The sequence below is a fragment of the Xiphophorus maculatus genome, chromosome 6 (assembly GCF_002775205.1).
Source record: "Xiphophorus maculatus strain JP 163 A chromosome 6, X_maculatus-5.0-male, whole genome shotgun sequence".
NCBI lineage: Eukaryota > Metazoa > Chordata > Actinopteri > Cyprinodontiformes > Poeciliidae > Xiphophorus > Xiphophorus maculatus.
In genome coordinates, this window is record NC_036448.1 from 14322790 (window position 1) to 14341350 (window position 18561).

The following is an 18561-nucleotide window of genomic DNA, read 5'->3' on the forward strand; positions in this document are numbered from 1 at the left end:
TTATCTCGTATCAGATACATCTCTCTGCCTGATATAATTTGGTTGCCTTCTAACCTACGAAGAAATGTATATATCTATTCAACCAAATGTAATATTTAAAGGAGTAACAATCCAAAGTGTCTCTGCAGTCACTTTCTATAGACCAATGATTAGATTATTGTAATACCTTTTATGTTGGACTAGATAAATCATCATCATTTCTGCATCACCTACAAACTGTGGAAAACATGGCACCTCGTCTTTTAACAGGTATTGAAAAATGAGAACATATCTCAGATTAGCCAACAGGAAGCCAAGTCACTTTCTCTGGTCACATATCTTCTAGAAATATAAAGAGAAGTTAAAAAAAGCATGTGTTAATTAACTACCCAATCTGTGTATTGCTTGCTTAAAAAGAACATCAGCTCTTTCTGCTTTTGTATCACAGCAGTAGTTCAAAATAACCTGACTCTTCATTTCAAATCTGGACACAGAAGACAAGAGCTGAATACAAAGTTTATGTTCTTCAACAACGGCATTGTTTGTACCAAGTTTAAATTATTCATCAATCAAACAAAATGAAAAAAGGTCATGTTGCTCTGCACTGTCTTAAAGGATCTCTAATCTCAATGGCAATTTATTTATATAGCGCATAAAAACAAAAGATGTTGACCAAAGTACTGTACCGTTAAAGAAAAGTAACAACAATAAGAAGAAAAATAAGTAAAAAATAAGGTTTACGCGAAATAAGAATATGCTCCAAAACGGTCATTATAAAAGAAATCAAAAACTGAAGAATAATGGGTCTTGAGCAAAGATTTAAAAGCCTCTGTCTTAGTCTTCTGCATATGAAATTACAAAGTTTAGGAGCATAAATTGCAAAAGGACAATCACCTCTGAATTTTAACCCGGATCTGGGAGCATGTAAAAGAAATTGATTGGCTGACCAAAGTGTTCTTACTAGAATGTGGATGTTAAGAAGATCCTTGAGATCTTATGCAGCCAATCCTTTTAAAATTTTAAAAATAAGCAATAAAATCTTAAAAATCTGTCCTAAAGCCAACAGGAAGCCAAACAACAGAAATCTGAGATATGTTCTCATTTTTCAATACCTGTTAAAAGACGAGGTGCCATGTTTTCCACAGTTTGTAGGTGATGCAGAAATGATGATGATTTATCTAGTCCAACATAAAAGGTATTACAATAATCTAATCATTGGTCTTTCGTTGGGCGGTTTGATTTCAACTTTGTCTTAGTTGGAAAAAACAATTACAAGGCTGCATGTTTGCTACAGGAGCATTATCAAAACAAAACCCAGATTACTTAGCAGGAGCAAAACTTGAGATGACTGAGGTAAGCTTAGAACTACTGATGTGTCATGTCAGAAACAAGTCTAGCTGAGTAAAGCTATGTGCATTTTATGGACATATTATTCTAGCCTTTCTGGCTTGGTTAACTTGTTGTTTTAACATTTCATGTGGTTGAGCCTAGTCTACAGAAACTCCAGTTGGGACAAGTTATTTTATTACTGTCAAGTAAAATGGATAGGAGAGACTGTTTCCTAATTAGCAATGAAACACAAAATCACTGATTACGGTATTTATATCAGTATTAAGACATACATAATGTATATGGTATTCTTAGAGCATTTCAAACATCTGAAGATCTGCTAATTAGAGGCTGAGATGGGAAATGAGGGCTGAGTTCTTTTTATTATTTGCAAAAAACATCTAACTACGCATAAATCCCATGAAACTAAATAAAACATCAATCACATGTGAGCTTGAAAAAGTTCTAAATTGATGTCTTGAACTTTGGCAGTCACACAAGAAATATCCCACAAATTAAAAACCTTAAATAGATTTAAGTACTTCATGAAAGAGACAAAAGCTGTGTAATTGTTGCCTTTTAGCATCTATTAATTTATTAGTTTAGGGTATAACAGACAGCAAACGAATAAAAGCAAGTGAATGACAACTCACGCTGGTTATGTGTGATGGTCAGCACGTAGTTGTCCACATTGGACAGGGGAGGGGTCCACCTTAGCAGGGCTCCTTGTGGAGTGATGTTGAGGGCTGTCAGTTCTGCAGGCATGTCCATGGCTATGCAAATACAAAAAAAATGCATTGAAATTGTGGACATTTTTATGCAAAGAGAGTAAAAGAGAACAATTTTGGAATAAAAGAAGGTTAAGGATTTGGTATAAAAATGACTATGATGAAAAATGGAAGTCACATGAACATTAACTTGCACAGATTTATGCCTGCTGCCTATCACATTGCACAGACTCTAGCTGAATGAAAATATTTTATTCAATGAGTCTGTAGCAAAAGAAACTCTCTTTGAAATTCAAATATGATATAGGAAAACTCAAATACTCTCCTGAGCCATTTGTTTCCCCAGCCTCTTTTTAATTTGTCTCTCAGACTGCTGGACATACCAAAATTGAGTTTGAATTTAATTATACCTTTAACCCCAGTGTTTCAACCCCAATTTCCCCTCAGGCAAGTTATTTTGGCAAGGCAGAGATTGAGGCAGGTAGATTTGGAAATCTGAGTGAGAGCAAAGGTTTTGGACATATCAGATGATTGATGAAAACCTTATTAAAGCAAAAAATGGAATTGCACTTATTTGCACGTTGAAGTGTCTCACAGTTTCTTGTTTTGTTGCTTGAATAGGTGAACTAATGTTACAATAATTGCATCAACCACAAAAAAAAGGAAAATTAATGCAAACTTCTCAAGTTAATATTGATAGGATCCTTCTCCTTCAAATTTTCTTGGGTTATAAGCCCCAGATTCACATCTCTCCACGAAATAAGTCTCCACGTTTTGAGATGTAATACCTTTGCCAGCTATTCTGTATGGCAGAGGAATACATAGTATGGCTATACTGTATGGCCAAAACAGGTGTTCTTGACACCCATTATAGGTTATGATAATAGGTTATTATTATAACCTATTATCGGTTATAATAATAGGTTATAATAGGTTATAACCTATTATCGGTTATGATAACAGGTGTCAACAACGCCTATTATCAAAACCGATACTTCAGTTTGCAATATCTGGCTGCTATGGATCTGCAACTTTAAAAACTGAAGAATATTTATAGCTGTACTACTAAGAAATATAAATAAGCAAATAAGTAGCGTACCAGTATTGCAACCAATGTTACCTAATCTCATGCTATGCTAAGCAGACATTGTGTCTGCACTAAGAAAGATTTATTGATCTCCATAAGCCAAAGCTGTTGCTGACTCCACACCCTGGTGCTGTTGAGGGAGTGGGCCCTATTTATAATATTTTTTATTATAACTTTGGGCACTCATTCACTGTGTAGGGCATTGTACTTTCAGCACAGGATGGTCAGCTGATGTATTGAAAAGGAATTTTTAGGATGTTGACAACAGATGCCACATCTGTGGTTTAGTTTAATTAAAAAAATTTTTAAAAAGGCTTTCAACCACGCCAGGTGATTAAACGTTCACACCCAAAGCTTCTAACGTTAAGTGGATGGTATGATAGCCAACTGTATTTATTTAAGGAAAAACAAGATGATCTATACTTGGGCTTTGAAGAAAAAAAAAAATCCTCATTGAAGATCCCAAATTTCAAGATCAACAGCTTAAACAAAAATGTTTGCATTTGTAATCATTTTTTATTTTATTTAGAAACAGACACTAAATATATTTTTTAGCAATAGAAAAAGAAAATGATACACAAGCAGCCATCGAAAGGTTTGCATATATTTATATTTATATTACTACCGCTCCTCTCTGCACCACCTCTCTGTAATAAGACAAAAAAAGTGATTTATCACTATGTGAGAACATGTACTCCATGTTAATCCCTGAGCCATACTGGGGGTGTTTGTGGTATCAACCTAATATTCCTACCATGAAAAGTCAAATATTTGTACCTGCTGTAGCAGCCATGCTTACACTATATGTGAGCTGCGCCGTGGAGAGTTGCAGTGAAACCTGCTGATTTAGGATTTTTTATGGTGAATACACTGCATGTGGAAGTAAAATGCTTGCTAATAGATCAATGTTAAATGTGAGATATGCCTTATTATTACAGCAGATTTTTCTGTTACGCACTGGTGTAGAGCCAATTGAGCCTAAAGCGTTTTTTAACTGCACAATTATTATGCTGATTAACAACAGATAATTATTACCCTCACCATGACATTAATTTAAGTATCTCCTAAAAGCCTGGGATTATTATAAAATCTTACAGTGTGACTGACAAAACTGTTAGTTTGTTAAATACTATTCTGATGATTACAGAGCACTTAAAAATACATGTCCAATCCTTAATTATATTTTAGAGTGTGCTAGTTAAGGATGACAGCTTTCACTGGGCCTGTAACACATGAGGGGCACAAATGACCTGAAATAAGCTTTGCTGCTTTCTACCAAAAACTAAAGATTAATATGTTCTTTTCTTCATTATTTTCTCTCCTGTGTTCAAATGTTACTTTGTATGTAGTATTTGTCCTGTTTTCTTTATGTCACTATATATTTTGGCCATGTGATTTAGATAGTAGTTGTAAAAGTTGTGCACTAAAGTTTTATAAAACAATACAGTATATGAAATTAACACTAAATTCCCTCAGGGTTATGTAAATGATTATGTACAATAATATAAGATATTGCACACTATGCTTTCCTGTAGCTATTTGTTCATTAAGGTAACCACAATGTTGCACAAACACAAAACACATCATGACGATACTGACTAACAATATAACCATTATGACCAAAATAACAACAAGTACCATTATGATGTTATGCAACTTCATCTTTAAGCTCTGTAGGTAATCACGCATCAAATACATATTCAGTCCAAAACAAAACACTCCCTAAATGCTGTCAATAGCAATCATATGAAGCAGCAATGACTCTCAAGTAAAATTGAGTGCATTCGATATAAAATCACCAATATATTTAAGAATATAATTTGCAACAGATGAACAGCTGCACAGCGATGCTTATTGAACAACATAGTAAATGTTTTTTGTGTTTCATAAAAAGATCTGAATAATGAAATATTACCAATATTTTCCAACAATGTTTAGCCTGTCATTTCTTTCTGTTTTAATTGGGTTGTAAATCAAAAATCTAATCTTTGCATTGGTTTCTGGTATTATTTGGCTATATTTCAGTAATGATTGTTCAGTATTTTACATATACGATGTGAAAAAGAGCCAGAAGTCAAAGTTATTTAAAATAAATGGTTCCTGCCATTCAACTACTTTTCTGTGAGTACATTAGACATCTGTTCAAAGGGTGCAAAATGAAGCCTCTTTAAATACCTTGTCATTGAAAGGGTCTTCTGAAAAGAACATAACTCTAAAGTCAAGCTTGTTAGAAGTGGTAAATAACATTGAGTTAAAATAAACCTTTCAGGTAGTTTTTAGAAGAACTAGAATCTCAGCAGGTCTAGTGAAAAAAAACAAAGAACTTTTACTTTCTTGGTTAAAAAGGTGGCTGATTAAAATATTTGAGTTCTGAAAAGTGAGAGGTCCTCACACTATGAGTACAGTCATAATCCCTTTAAACAAATTGCTACATTGTCTATATTTAATGTCAGGAGTTTCATATTAGATTAAAAGAACCTGCCGTGTTAGCAAAACAAAGAGTGGCTGGCTGCTATTTTCAGCCTTTTCCACAATAATTGATTATGAAAGTGAGTTATGTTGAAACTGCTGTGATTTTCAAGTCATTAAATACTTGGCTGGGGCAAGGCTGGATTACTCCTCCAATCCCCTGTTAATGTATTGTTGTGGAAAACAGTATTAAATTGTTCCTGGTTGGACATTGTGCTATTTGAAGAAAATATTATTTACCACTTCTAACAAGCTTGACTTTAGAGTTATGTTCTTTTTAGGCAATTGCAGTCCCAACGACTCTGCTCAATGTGAGTATACTGGAATTATTGAAATAAGCAGCTGATAGAAATGTATCTGAGGGCTGGAAATGTTCCTTCATCAAACACAGTATATGTTATCAAGCAACAGTGAGCCACTGTGCTATTCTTTGGTTTCAAGAATAGCTTTAAAAAGGCAAACGGGATGTTCTTTGTTCTTTTGATTTGTGACAAATACCTAATTTCAAAGTGAAAAACCTGTACATGTACAAAAGAAAAAACAGTACAGCAAGACCCAGACAAGGTAGGATTAAGAAAAGAGAGAATGGAATAAATAGGAAACATAAGACGAGAGAGATGAAGGAAGAGGGAGAAAGGCAGAGACAGACAGTTAAACTGGAAGATCGAAGAGAGTAAAATGGATAAAGAGATAAGTGAGGGGAGAAAGAAGAAGAGTGATGGCTCGGAGTGAGATGGAGCTGGGAGGTGGTAACCAATTACAGAATCGTGGTATGGACACTTTCATCTGTTGCTCCAGGAAAGAGTTCTAGAGTGTCAGCTGTGTCTTATATTTTATGTGACATCTTTGTGGAAACTCTTGTATGAAACCCAGTTGCACAGGAAAAATTGGTCTGATGTTCCAGCAAAGAATCAAATCCCAGTTTATTCTTGCAAATTTAGTTGCATTGTTGTAGCTTTAAAATGGTCATAGTAATCAGAAAAAAACATCACATATGTACATTTATAAGTTTCTAATCTTAATCTTTTTTTAGGTGTTAAATCCTGGGATTTTTGAGTTTATTACATATACTATTCTTTGATCCCTTTAATAAACATCACAATGAAACATTTGTCTGCTAAGAGGCCAATTTGGCACCGTAAACAGAATCACGCACACTCTGGGTTTTGATCGATCTTCTGAGCATCACCTGGATCTACATGGAAGATGCGTCAAGCAAACACAAGAAACAATAAAGCATTTCAGACAAAGAAATATTAAAATATAGGTAAGCAGGCTAATGAAGGCTAATACAAGCAGATATTGAAAAAATAACAAATTTAAAATTTACAAAAGAATCAAGGTGCGTTTTCCTGTGCGCTATGGTTGACAGCAGAGTGGTGATGTTCTGAATACAATGCAGACATTTCAACACACAATAAAGCTACTTACTGTCAAAACAGCATATCAAAAATATCTGTAGTTATTAAGAAAAACAGATACTGTTGTAAATAGTATATATAGAGGTGAGTAAGTTAAGTACTACATAATACCAAAGGTAATGTGATACTGCTAAACTGTTGTAGGTTATTTTACTGCCCTTTACAATCAGTGATTTTCATGCATTTAGTTGCGTTGATGGAGCCGATCAGGACATCCCCACATTTTACTCTGAAAAACTAAGACACATTTTCTGGCTCCTTTTAAAATGTTCTGTTTAAATAAATCTTATTAAAGAATGATACGTTAAAAAGCAGCATCTCCACTGCCTATCCTACGCACAATGTAGTGGGTGTTCTTATTGACTGGTAGTAGCTACCTGTGAAGACAGACGTGGTGACAGGTCTGCTCTCTTGACTCCCTCTGACAGCATTGAGGCTGATCTCGTACTCTGTGGCAGGAAACAGACTAGACAAGGTGTAGTTTGTCACATCGCTGTCTATCATCTCGCTGTCCACTCGACCTGAAGTGGGCACAAGAAATGACGAAATCTTAGGCACCGCTGTTATTCCACATTTAATACATGGTGTACCATGTAACCAGCTGCTATCTGGAATGAATTGCTGATCAGTATGGAATTTTAATTTAAAATTCAATTAAAGCTGACTGATAAAATGTCATGATTAATCGCTATAACACACTGTGGAACAGAGTGTGCCAGCACAAAATGTACCTTGTGTAAGAAAGCAAATGCCATGTTAATTTAACTGTAACGAGAAACACCACCGTGATTTCCATATATTAATATAGTGAATTTCATAAAATTCAAACCCGCTTAGTTCAAACAGTGTGATGAAATATAACACATGCTACCTCTGGCTGACTGGTAGGAGAGCTTATAATATTCAAAGGGAGCCAGTGGTTTGATCCAAGAGATGGTCACTGAATCTTCTGTCACATCTGAGACTGCCAGTTCCTTTGGCGGGTCCATTTCTAGGACAACAATAGGTAAAGAATTATTAACTACTCAAATTCACAATTCACATTTGGAATTCACCATTGTGAATTTGAATTGACCATCAAATTCATAATGGTTAATTCATATATATTTTACTCATATATATATATGGATTCCCCTGGGGTTTTAACAATTCTACCCAGAAATAAACCAAAATTTATAAACTGATTACTTGAGGAATATTTAATTTGTAACACATGGAAATAGAAGCTCAAAAATGATAGAATGGTATAAATGGCCGTTGTATGTTTGTTTTATTTGCTTATAAAACCGTAAATACAAACAAAGATGGTAAATGACCTCTACTTGTGTAGCACTTTATCAAGTCCAGAGAACTCCAAAGCACTTTATACTGCATTTACTCATTCACTCACACACAAACACCCCGATGGTCCTACTGGACAGTACTGACTACTGTCCAGTAGGAGGGCAACCTACTGGACAGTAGCCACAGCTGGCTACTGTCTGACCACCAACAGCAGGCAAGACTGGTGAAGTATCTTGTCCAAATAAGACAGACAAAGCTTGTGTTCAAACCAGCAACCAAACGGTTACAGGACAAACTCCTACCACTGTTGCCCCATTAAATTAAGATAAAATGTCTGTGATAACATTTAAAATAATGCAAATAAAACACTAATCAAGTAGATAAGTATTCAAAATATGGCAGAAATGTTTAATAGATGAATAAAAATATAGCAAACAAACTATAAAACAACCAAATATCAGATTAAATAAAGCTTCACAATAGCAATTCTGGCTTAGTTTGCTTTCAAAAGCAGCATGTGAAAATATAGTTTTGTTCAAAAATAGACAAAATGAAACAAAATTAAAGATGTTTATTTCAGTAACAATATTCATTTTTGTTGTAATTTCAATTATATGTAATTCTATATATCATATATTGTTCTATACATTCTATACATATTTTCTAATAAGTTTTAAACCCACCAGAGGAGAAAAAACTGTTCTGTCAGAGATATAATACTTTTTCTATGTCCCGCAGGCAGATCACAGTAGTGTACAGACTATGTAAGCTTACATCAAAGCACAGTTTGAAGCTTGAACTGACCATTGTGGCAAAATGACTATCAAAGTCAGCTCAGCAAAATCGTCTGTTATAACTGTGGCTAAAACGTAAAGCCAAGCGGCATATTTTAAATATGGCAAATGAATCAAATGCGAAGCTAAAAAGAAGAGTAGAGCTTCACAAACGCTCACATTCAAAGAAGACAGATCAAAGTAAGGCCCTGAAAAGAGAGGTGGAAGAAATACTATGCATCTGTCTCCAAATCCCCATCCAATTTCATCCTCAAAAATGTGCTTTTAATGTGTAGGTTAATTAAAAAAGGAGAACAAGAGACACAGCCAAAAGCTGCTGAACTGTTTTTGTTTAAATCTGAGCCTCTGGTAAAAGTTAAAATACTTATTTTTGTGATGCTAGGCCTTTCTATTCATTCAAATACTTCCCTTCTTATGATAAATTTCTTCTTGAAAAAAAAAAGAAATAAAAACATTTTTGAAAAAAACTAAATGTTTTTTAATGAATACAACTCTGACCCTCTTTTCTGTCATTTATCCACTCAAAGATGAATACTAAACTTTAAATGTTATGTTTACAACAAACTGATTCGGATGAAATATGGAAAAAAAATCCTGGGAAATATTTCACATGATAAAATAAACTCATTCGAGAATGTTAAAGTGCTTTAGTGAAGTAAAAGAGAATTCAGATGAGACTTCTGAGTTACTGCATACAAAAAAAAATGATAATAATAAGCAGAAAACCAAATGTGAGCCATATTGTCCCATTGCTTGTTCTTTCAGTCTTCTTTCTGGAATATAATGTGTCACCAGTTTTTCACAAAATTCTTCTGGCAGAAAAGTTCTTTAATTCAGAACAAACATTGAATCATTAGTCAGAGTTCCTGTTGATTCATAGTTTGACTGTGGTGAGTATCGGCCATCTGATTTCCCAGAAGAACAAAAAAACCTCTTCTACAGTTCTGCAAAAACAAAAAGCCCAAAAAAAAACATTTTTGCATACGCACTGATTTGATATCTCTTTTAAATTTAATGTTGCAAGCTTTTTTTTTTTTTACCCTTTTTATCACCCATTCAGATACACACGTTAATGTCTATTTTTTAAAAAAGGCCTTATTCCCATTCTTTGTTTTTTTGTTTATTTTCTCGAGACACTCTTCCAAATTAATCCACCAAATTTCCGTGAAAGGTATGCAGTAATTTCACATATGCCCTTGTAATAAAATTGTCCATCATTTACATTTTTGATAAATTGCTTGAAAAGGAAGACATTGATTTTCATAACATTTTCTGGGTTTTAAAAAAATGTATTCTGTGCTTTGCATTAAGGTGAAGTTAAGTGAGTGTAGTAATTTGGATTTTCCCAGGATTAAGAGTGTTATTTAGGAAAAAAAGCTTCATGAACGAAACACTTTACAAGCAATTATAAAAAATAGCTGCCGATTCCTTTTTGCTTTGAAAAAGTCGCAATTGCTGAAAACTGTATGTACCCATGGCACACACAACACATTTCAGACTGAGCAGCTCACCTGTCCTGAGGGATGCCGTAAGGGGCTCAGAGGTAACATCCCCTTGTATTGTGATTAAACTGAACGTGTAGTGAGTGGACGGCAGCAGGCCCTGGACCAGTGACCTCGTCTTGGAGCCATCTAGTGTCACCTTAGAAGTGTCTGTCCCATCAGCAGAGCTGTAGCTCAGAATGAAGAGGTCAGCGGGTGGTGCTGGGGCACTCCATGCCACCAACACTGAATCTGATGTCCCTTCTGACAGGTAAAGGTGGGTTACAGGCCTGATCCCTGGAGGAACGGGGGTTTAGAAGTCACTCGGTAGCGTTCAAGAACAGGTTAAAATTCCAGCGGCGAATGAGAGGCGGTAAGGGACAAACAGTCGCAAGATGAATGGAAATGAGTGTCAAAGCCGTGCAATGATGGATGGGAGCGCTGTAGGATGGTGTAATAGATTCCTTATAATAAAGTTGAGAAGATTAGACTTGATGAACAAGGTGAGTCAGAGCAAACCGCAGTCATGTGGCAATAATGATTTAATTGGTCATGAAATGGAGAAACTAATGAGATTACCTGCAATAATGATGAAGATGTGACGGAACTGTAAAAGCCTGATAACAGCAGATGCTGCTGTCATGTTGTCTGACCCAAAAGGGAGGTAATGTAATTTATATGAATCTTCTCCAAACACAACAAGAGTTTCATTTGATTAGCCAAGTGTGGATTCATATAGCAGGAGAAATATAGCAACAATAACTTTTCCTCAACTGATTAATCCAGATGAAACACGTACTGAACAGATCTTTTGCCATCAATTGTTGCATTAAAGCTGCATTGTTATTACTGACCTACATCCACAAATGTTGGTTTGAGGCACCAGTTTTTGTCTTTCATAGACCGCCGTGATATTTTACTTCAACAATGTCAGCAGAAATTTGTGCCACGGAGACTTCTTTGTCATACTTAATGATGAGCCCAGTTGTTCTTCTTTAGAGTAGCAGAAAGTGCTATCCGAAGAAATATTTTGTTGAAGAAAGTTATTTCTTTTGAATACCACTTAAATATTATAAAAATTATGATTGTGGTTATGATGACTGTTTTTTTAAATTGATGATAGATGACAGTAAATCAATTAGAGAGTTTATACAAATTGCCTCGCATTTAAACACATGCTGTTGGTTTTTAATTCAGTAGTGTTTTATCCTTTTTCCCCTAAAGTCTGGTCGCAAACAAACTAGTGTTTGAGAAAAACTCTTGCATAATTGAGTGAACCTAAAAATATCTTTCAAAAGTAATAATTAATTAGTTAGATGATCCCTGGTTAAGGTGGTGAAAACATGGTATTATCAATAGTTTATTAAAAGAGTGGTAAAGGTGGTATTGATCCACAAAGGCCCCCAGACATATTTCATTGGTTTTGCCATCACAGGTTTACCTAAGTGCAGGCAGTTTCTGCCAATAGGCCAAGCGGTGAATGAAAAGATGACAGACACATCAATAGTTTTCCCCTGACTTTTTTTGATCTGTCATTTTATCTTGTTCTTATCTCTTTGCAGGTGGTGAAATTGAAGTCACCCAAGAATGACGATGAGGATGATGGTAATGATGATGATGTAGTGATAGCAACAACTGCCAGTCTGCCATGCTGGTAGCAGTGAACAAGAAAGCAGATGATGAGTGTGATGATAATGACAGCAGAGAAGACAGTGGTGCCCGTCATTTGGACATCATCCTTTGTGTGAGCAAAGACCACATCAAGCTTTTTACAAAAGTAACAAAGAGCCTACAGAGGTGGGAAGAATGACAGATAATCTGACATGTATTCTGATGGACAGACTTTGTGAAAAAAAAAAAAAAAAAACAGGAAACTGACTGAATGCAAAGAAATGGCATCAGGTTGAGAAACAAGACGACAGTGCTGGTTAAAATTCTGGCACTGTCGTCTGAATTCTGTGCTGCATAGCTACATAGCTGCACAGAATTCAGCAGAAACAAAGTCAAATACCAGTTACATGCAAAACAGAGGTGTAGTAAGGAAACACTTGTAACAACCTCATTAACTGACTTGAATAATGTATCTCTCCTAATTGCTGCTTCAAAGCCTTTAAGGTCCTCTGTTTTCTTTTAAAATGGCGCACCTTACCTGCAGCCACACTTTAATTCATTATAGTCACAGTTTGCTTGATGATGCAGCAGCATCTTTAGACCAGTCTCTAGCTTCTGTAGTAATTGGCTGATCTTTCATGTCTCTGTCTATGCACAGACTCTTGGGAATTCATTTATCTCTTGTATTTTTGTTGATTGAGAGACTTAAACTGATACTGGTAAGAAACGTTTCAGTAAAATTGCAAAAGAGAAAACAAAAAAAACTGTGATTTATTATTTATCGATAAGAAAAAAAATCCGACTTTTATTAAATTGTAATGCTACTCTTGCTTCTTCCAAATGTATGCATTAGATGTTTGTCTTAGTAATTATTCTCATGATATGTAAATACAAAACTGACATTTCTCTTTACCTGTAAAGGCATCTATGGTTGCTGCAGTGCTCTGCTGCCTCCCTCTTCTTGCTGCTACTGTGATTGTATATTCAGTTCCAGGGTCAAGGTCTGTCAGAGTCGTGGTGGTTATGTCTTTAGGAACTGTCAGCTGGAACAGAAAGATAAAGACACGCAAGTTCAAATTGAGAGCAACTACACGCTACAGGTTCTCCAAAATGGTTCAGAGCCTTGTAAGATCTTAGTCAACAGAGTGTAAATCCCTATAATGTATGAACTTTATCCCTGGGTGGCAGTAAACTGGCTCAGATTTGTTGTGTTTATTACCTCAGTTGTGATACCAGAGGAAGATGTGTAGGTGACCCTGTAGTGGTCAATTGGACCCTGGACTACACCCCACACCAGAGTGATGGAGTTGTCAGTTGAAGCTGTCACAGTTAAATCCATGGGTACATCCAGGCCTGCAACACCAGAGGGCAAACATAACTTTATTACATTCAGCAGGACTGTGAAATAACTTTAGCTGAGAAGACCTGAGACTGGATTTTGGCATAACACTATTATTATTCAGAAAAAAAATCAGTTTTTTTAAATGCATATCACAGGGACAAAGTATCTCCAGTATCACTGCAATTTCTCTTTCATATATTTCTTCTACTAGCTTAAACAGCAGATAGATAATGGAAAAATGTTTATTCAATTACTGGATTAATCATTAGAATAGTGAAGATAAATTACTAGTTTACTAAAATAATAGCTTACAACAGTCCTAAAAGCTAACTAACTTTCTTAATTACATTTTCATAGTTCTTACAGCTCTTCTTTCTTACAGCTCTGACATAAGAAATTGCAGAACCAATAAATAGCCTTAACAGTGTAAGGGCAGGGTATTAATGTTTAATAGCTTTAAAGCTAATGTAAAGTTAAACGTTGTCTGAAGCTTCCTCATCAGATATTGAGAATTAAAATTAAGACAGAAAAAACTTCAAGAAAAACTGATGGTGATAAAAAACAACTCCTGAATGACCTAAGTTATTATATAATAAATACTTTGTGCCAGAGATCCATAAGTAGTTGCTTTAATCTAACTATTAAAGGGGGTTTGTCTGTGACAGAACCTTCAAAATCATCAAAGGGATGACTTTACATAAACCATAGAAACACAATTATCTGTTAAAAAGAAGAACAAAACTATGCAGTTTGAAAAAGTAGCGAGGCATCCATGCTGACATTTCAAACAGGTGAAGGTCAAATCAAGTTTGTTTTTTTTAATACTCAGTCAAACGACTCAAAACACAATAAAAATTCTAATGGCCTTTGGGTTGCGGAAATAAAGAGAGAGGGCCATTAGCTAAATAGCATGGATGATTACAGATTTAAAATGCTGTAATGGGAACTTTGATCCAACACAGATAAAATGAAATCGCTAAATACTTCTATAAAAAACCAAAGCAAAGCCAGAATCTTATTTGCCTGGCATTTTCAAAAGACTCATATTGGTTGAAACATGAGCGATCAGTGTGATGTGAGCAGTGACTGTTTAAAACAAATGAGCTGACTTGCTATGCTGAAACATTTCCTATATTCTAAATATGCAGAAGCTGAAACTTGTTTTCATTCACTGAATCAAGAAGAGTTACCTGTCCTGGCATTCATTGTTGCTGGTGTACTCTGGTTGATACCCTTCATTGCAGAGATACCAATCCCGTACTCCGTACCCGGCAGAAGGTCTGATGCACAGAGACAGAGAGAGAAGCAGCAATTCAACAAGCAATACTTCAAACTCTAGGAGACACTTTCACGTTCTCCTCTTCACAGGCACTTAGAAAATGAAGGTTTCCATCACAGCTCTAAAAGATAAACAAAGGTTATGAGGACGTTTGCATAAACATAGGAGTGATTTTTAGAGAAGTCAGTTTTTGTCAGCTGCGTAATGATTGGAATCAAAGTCAAATGAGAAGGTTTTAAAGTCTTGAGTTGCAGAAATATAGATGAAGAGATGAACAATGGAAAATAAAGAGGGTGGAAACAGGGACCTTTGCATCATTAAGGTCTTTAACAAATGAAAAAATATATATTCCAGATGACCCATCTTTCCTTCAATGTGCCTGTAAGACAACAAGAGTATCAGGAGATACCATCAGTAGCCCATCAACCAAATGTTAGCTCTAGAGATAAACCTGCCATGTAAAACACAGTCACTTCCCAACATCTTCAGTGCACATCAGATGGACTGTGATAAGACTAACAGCATAACAAAAACTGAAAATTAAGCATGAAAGCCCTGCAGAGCTCAGTAATAAATAATATATGAAAGTTTTACAGCAGAAATTTAAAGACGTTAAACCAGAATTTCTTCTGCACTCACCTGTGAGATTAGTCTTAGTGGTGGCACCCTCATTGCGTGGCACAATCACTTTATCATACTGATCTCCTGCTAAAGTGCTGTACACCACCTGATACCCCTCCACCTGTATTTGAACATTTAAACATTTGCAGAAACATAAATCTGAATGTAACCTTTGGAAAACAAAGAAATGCTATGCTTCGTATCCTTTTATTCGTCAGCCTAAATCTCATGTGAACCTTTTTAACACATCATAGTGTTATAATACAACATCATGGAAACAATGTTAAATTGGGAGTCAGTCAGCGTTTAAGTTTTCTTTAAAAATTTCATGCTGTGGTATGGTGTGAAAGGATTTAGTGAGGTAGAAACTGCACAGGGATGGTTACAGACTGGCTTTATCCAGAAGTCTAAACCTTCTATCTTTAACCATACATTTATATTTTTAGTTTTTTTGTTTGCTTGCTTGCTTGGTGTGTGCTTTGTGATCAATGAGAATGAACAATATAAATGTGACTTTGGTTTGAAATGGAAAAAAAGTCCCTTAGTGATGGAAAGAAGAGTTTGTTTCAGACTATCATTAGTATTTACAGTTAAAGCACCTAGAGAAAAATCGGATTCAAAGATTTCCTGTGCCTTTTACCTCCAAAATCCATGTTTTTGCGTGGCAAAAGCACATTTAATATGTTTTAGATATTATGTTTCCAAAGTAGATTTTTTAAGTGTGTTAGGGGGAGTATCACAATCTGGAGATTGTGAGCTTCTACATTTATTCTATGATTGGTACCAATTTGGATTTACAAAGAACTAGAAGTGAATTCATATCTGTTGCATACCACTGATGGGGAGTGATGGCATTTGATCAATAGTAACATTTTCAGTTCCATAAAAGTTGAGCATTAAGTCTAATTGATGGATTTGTGTGACTTAAGTACATAATTCTACAGTCCGCATTACTACATTTAGTTCAGATAATCTGTGGTGTCTGTACTTTAAACGCAACTGTACAAACAGCATTTTTCTTGAGTGACAGGGTGTTTATCTATTGACAGCTCGAATGCTCACTGCTGAGATCAACTTGGGTTTTTTTTTCCTGCAATCTAATAATAACCTTTCAGTCGAGAGCTCTAATCAGCATAATTTCATAAGCAAAACAGAAATGACAAAACTGACATTCAAATAACTAAAACCTCTTATCTTGAGATGAATCCCACAGCCATCAATCTCTTAAAGTGGTTGAAAGCAAATTGAGACAAATGGATTAAATCTGTCTCACGTCTCTTTACCTCAGCCTCACTGTTATCCCATTCAAGCTCGAGGGTAGTGGAGGTCTTGGACACAAGCCGTAAGTTCTTGGGGGCATCGATCTCTGAGAAGAATGATAAAGCTGACAATGTTGGGGACACAAAGACCAATTCTCAGAAATTGCGAGCAAGCAAATATATCAGCAGATTTTTAAAAAGCACCAGAAACCACTAAAAGAAAGAGTAAATTTATGTAGTCTTTATGTAAGGCTGCTATTTTAGCTCTTCTCACATTCCCTTATCAATGCAGATTCAATGTTAAACTGTAGCTGAAGATAATACACTCAAAGGAGTTCAATAGCTTTTTCTGTTGAAGGTTGTGCTTTTCTATGCGACCTTTAGCAAAGTAAAAGCTCCTTTGTCGAATGCAGATAAATAATATGGCATGCATTAGGCCATTATGCCATTACTAAAGGACCTGAATTCACACATGCAGGTAAACCATCACTACATCTGGTTGCTGTCAGACCTCACCGGTTGTAAATTCAGTAGAGATAGAGCCGCTTTCATTTCCTTTCCTAACTCCACTTACAGACACCTCGTACCGTGAACCAGGACGCAGAACCTGTACAGGAGAAAATAAACACAGCTATTTAAACTGGTATCATATTTCTTTCTTACCATTGTTTTATCTCCTGATACAGGTGGCAAAGCAACCCTTTTATTTGATCATTTATGCATATCACAGGAAACAACAACTCTGAGCATGAAACAAATATAAAGAGACACCCCTTGAGAACTTATTCTTTTTATAAGTGATATAAATGACAGCTGGGTCCCCTCATATGTTAGAATATGATCAAATCTGTGATGATTCATACAACACACAAATGTGCACCTGTAATGAGTACTGGGTAAGTGTGGGCTGGAGTCTAAAGGTGGTCCGCGGGCCCTCTCCTCTCACAAGGCCGTAACGCAACACAATCTGATCGATCTTTGCTTTTGGTGGTGTCCACTCCACAAAGGCTACGGTGTCTGACACATCACGCACAATCAGCTGAGTCGGACCATCAATCACTGCAAAAAAGAAACAAAGCAACAAAAAACAGGCATCATGTTGTCAATCTGGACAACGATTGTTTGCTGTCTGTGTCAATCCTACTGTGAACTGAAACTGAATGTTCTTATTTTTCAACATAAATTCAGCCTTTTCTTTTATAATAGGGAGGGATGCAAATAGTCACAAGTAAACTTAACAAAAGCAGTTGTCTTGCGTAGCTTTCACTCTGGTGAAAGTAGAACAGGTGTAACTTGGGCTGTTTTTAGTAGTGCTCAGAACTAATTTGGCATAAACCAACTACAAGGTAAATACAAACCTAATTACCTGGGTAAGTCTTTGCTTTCTGCTCAGTAGCCCTAAACTGAAGTGAATGACAATCAACCAAGAATAAGTTATGGTGGTGACTTAATCTGTGTTTCACTAGCTTCAATCTCAGATGGGGATCTGAATTCCATATTGGAACATTAAAATAAAACCCCCAAACACATTGTGTTAGCACTCAGTGCCTCAGGGTTTGACAGTGGTCGATGTGGATTTATTATCAGTGAAACCTGGTCTGACAGCTACTCATGTAAAACCTATCAGAGCTGACACACGCTCTGACAACAAACTTTTTCTGTGAAAGGTGTAAAACATGAAGCGGGATACAAGTCAGAAAAAGATATTTACAAGATGTAAAAAGCTGCACACATATCATGGATAATAAGGGAAAACCCAATTGCCTGACAAATGAGGGATTCACTGATCACTTCTCAGCATAGTGCCTTTATCAAAAATGATGAGATTTATGTCAAAATAATGCCATATTAGATACGTTTACAATTAATGCTTTAAA

At 35.7% G+C, this 18561-nt stretch overlaps 1 protein-coding gene across 6 annotated transcripts in view; it reads right to left on the reverse strand.

Annotated features, from left to right (window-relative positions):
- Nucleotides 1–18561, reverse strand: part of tnr (tenascin R) — a 177460-nt gene that overhangs the window by 34799 nt on the left and 124100 nt on the right. For 5 of the 6 annotated variants that reach the window (XM_023335636.1, XM_023335634.1, XM_023335633.1 and 2 more), the window contains 11 exons: nt 17565–17743; nt 17201–17291; nt 16709–16809; nt 15444–15546; nt 14716–14805; nt 13403–13536; nt 13097–13226; nt 10603–10869; nt 7885–8004; nt 7391–7534; nt 1962–2081 (listed from right to left, as the gene is read on the reverse strand). In XM_023335636.1, coding sequence (XP_023191404.1) covers nt 1962–2081; nt 7391–7534; nt 7885–8004; nt 10603–10869; nt 13097–13226; nt 13403–13536; nt 14716–14805; nt 15444–15546; nt 16709–16809; nt 17201–17291; nt 17565–17743 — 1479 coding nt within the window. The remainder of the gene's footprint in view (nt 1–1961; nt 2082–7390; nt 7535–7884; nt 8005–10602; nt 10870–13096; nt 13227–13402; nt 13537–14715; nt 14806–15443; nt 15547–16708; nt 16810–17200; nt 17292–17564; nt 17744–18561) is intronic. The other variant, XM_023335637.1, reaches the window with a different exon arrangement.